A 3008-nucleotide genomic window follows, 5' to 3' on the forward strand; every position below is an offset into this window, starting at 1 on the left:
GTCAAAACAAACAGTGCACCAGGCCTATGCTAGAGTATTGTAGTTAAAAGTATAAAAAATAGTTAATGGTAGGACAAAATGTGTTAGATGTCGAAGGTTGTAGAGCGCTGTAGATTAGTATAGCAGTGACAAGGGTAAAGAAGGAAGAGCCGTTCAGGACTGACAGAAAGCCAGCCTTGCTTCCTTTCAGCACGGCTCTCACAACTTAGGGAGTGGACAGGAGATGAAGAAGAAACATAATAGGAAAGGGGGAGAAGAAAAGATCATGCAAAATTAGTTGCTCATAAGCCCACCCCCTCCCCCACACACAACAAGCAAAAGATTGAGGATGCACACACGCGCGCGCGCGCACACACACACACACAGACACACACACACACACACACACACACACACACACACACACACACACACACACACACACACACACACACACACACACACACACACACACACATACACACACACACACACACACACATACACACACACACACACACTTCTCCCTCCCTTCCTCCTTCCCTCCCTCTCTCTAAAAGGATTTACTATATCAGTATAAGAATCACAGTATGAGAGGAATGCATCGACTGATTAATGTCCTTATTGGTATCACCTCCAAAAGTGCATTTCGATCATATCATTAATCTCTTAACAAAACAGGTACCCACTGGCGTGGAGTTTGCTGGTATAGGACTGAAGAAGTGTGTAACCTCTGTGTTGGCCCCTCACACAGGACGGGTCATAACCGCAGAGTGTTCTCCACACCACAGAAATGCTATCCTGTCTGCAGCTTCAGATAATGAAATTAGGCTTTACAGTCTTCTCCAGGTAATATTGCTTGCAGTTTAAATGTGTGTAGGTGTGTGGGCATTTGTGTGTGCGGATGGCTGTAGGTGTAGTTGTTGCTGTGGGTGCAAAAGCTTGTATATGTTATAGACATACGACATGTAGACATTTTTTTTTTTTTTTTAATAATGTATGTTTATTTTGAAGGATGGTCAACTGTTCCGCAAAAGGCGTATTTATGTATATGTACAAGCATGAATTTCCTAATTTCTTATATAGATATATGCATAGTGTTTACCTCAAGGAACATTTGCTGTTCTGAAAGCAGTGCGTGTATGTCTTCTGCAGTGTTATGAAACAAATGGTTTGATATATACACTTCTTCTTTTCTTCAGCCCAACAAACCAGTCAGTGTGATATACAGTGAACAGAACATAAGTTGTGCTCACTGGTCTCTGTCCAGGCCGCTGGGTGTTGCGGTGGGGCTTGTGACAGGCCAGGTTGTACTTTATGACTTTGGTCTGAAAAACTGCGAACCATCCCTCACTTTACCAGCTGCTGAGAAACCTTCTCCGATTACTACCACAGCATTTAATAAGAAGAAGTAAGGAAACAAATTCAGGAGAAAAGTTATGAAGTTGTATGAGTTAGTTTCTTCTTTTCTTTTTCTTTGCCTGACTTCGGCTAATTTTTTTATTGTATTTTATCTTTGTAAAGGATTTTATATTTCAGCCCTGTTGTTCTGTATTTTTATTTGTTATGTCTTTTTTCACACTTTATTGCTTTTTCTAATCTGGGGTTACTCTTTCATTAGTTCTATTTTATACATGTGTATGGTTTTATTTCTTTGAGCTGTATCATAATTGTAAATTGTATTGTTATTTATATTTTTTTTATAAACAAAATATTTTATAATGATACATTATGACATATGCTATTGATTTATGCTATTTATTTGTTTATTAATTACTATGTGTTTGTTTGTTAGAGGACCTGTTGAAAAGTCCATTGATAATCCCTTTTCTTCTTTCTTTCTAGCATGGCTCTTATTGCTGCTGGGGATCAGTTGGGAAGAGTCTCCTTATGGCAGCTGCCGAACAGTGCTGTTTCTCCAACCCCGACGGAACTGTCCACTCTTTTTACACTCTTGGGCAATCTGGCAGAGTAGTCTGTAATATCATAATGTTAGACCCATGTACAGCCAGGTTATATAAAGAGAATTGAGTGAAAAAATGAAAAAAATGATATATTGCTATGTAAGACTTTAAAATCAGACCGAAAAAGATTTTTTAAACATTTTTGTAAAATCCTTCACCCTTCAAATTTTCTCTCTCTCTCTCTCTCTCTCTCTCCCTCCCTCCCTCCCCTTTTCCCTCCCTCCCCTTTTCCCTCCCTCCCCTTTTCCCTCCCTCCCCTATTCCCTCCCAGTCTCTCTCTCCCTCCCTCCCCCCCTCCCTCTCTCTCCCTCCCTCCCTCTCTCTCCCTCCCTCCCTCTCTCTCCCTCCCGTTGTTTATTTGGAGCTTTTTTTAGTCATCTGGGTTATAATGTTAAATATGTGTTTTTGTAATCATAAAACTACCATTATTATTATTTTTGTTGTTGCTGTTGTTATTTTGAATGTGTATCCTTGCTCCAAATGCTTCTATTAGTTTCCCAAGATACCGTATCCATTTTCTTCTGTAGCTGCGACAGATAGGAGGAAAAAGTGTCCATTGCGACAAATGCTTTAAAAAATATAAATGAGAATGAAAAACAATACATCTCTTGCACTGCGAATATATTCACTCTCATTCATACGTTTTTTCCCATATAAGTGGTGTAACTTTGATAAAACATTTTTTTTTTCTTATAACATTTGCAGCACTGTAACTGGAAGCAGAGACATTATCTGAGAAAAGCCGCTCCCTTCACACCTCTGTAATTATATGAGAAAGAAAATTATACTTTACTCAGTTTGTTCAGAAGATGAGTCAATAAAATTGCACCGTGAAGTCAAGTGTAGTTTTGAGAAATCGACATCCAATGTTGTTGTTTTTTTTATTATTACTGTTATATTATGGAAAATCAATAGGTTTAATTGAAAGTCCTTTTTAGGATCTTAACTTCAATTTCCATATCTTAAATATAGCCAGTGCAGAAAGAGGTTCTTCTAACAACTGATTTGTTTGGTCTGACTCCATTTTCGTGTAGTGAGCTTTCATTTTTAGTGAGGGCTCTAAAA

The 3008-nt window shown here is 38.5% G+C and overlaps 1 protein-coding gene across 1 annotated transcript; it reads left to right on the plus strand.

Moving 5' to 3' along the window:
- Positions 1–660: 660 nt before the first annotated feature.
- On the plus strand, positions 661–2783 carry LOC113816984 (cytoplasmic dynein 2 intermediate chain 2; the record flags this gene model as incomplete). The annotated part of the gene is given in 3 exon segments (XM_027368977.2): positions 661–828; positions 1182–1390; positions 1825–2783. Coding segments are annotated over 3 exon segments (507 nt in total), but the record flags the coding sequence as incomplete, so codon positions are not given.
- Between the last annotated feature and the right edge of the window lie 225 nt (positions 2784–3008).

Source organism: Penaeus vannamei, chromosome 2, assembly GCF_042767895.1.
Source record: "Penaeus vannamei isolate JL-2024 chromosome 2, ASM4276789v1, whole genome shotgun sequence".
In the NCBI taxonomy this organism is placed as follows: domain Eukaryota; kingdom Metazoa; phylum Arthropoda; class Malacostraca; order Decapoda; family Penaeidae; genus Penaeus; species Penaeus vannamei.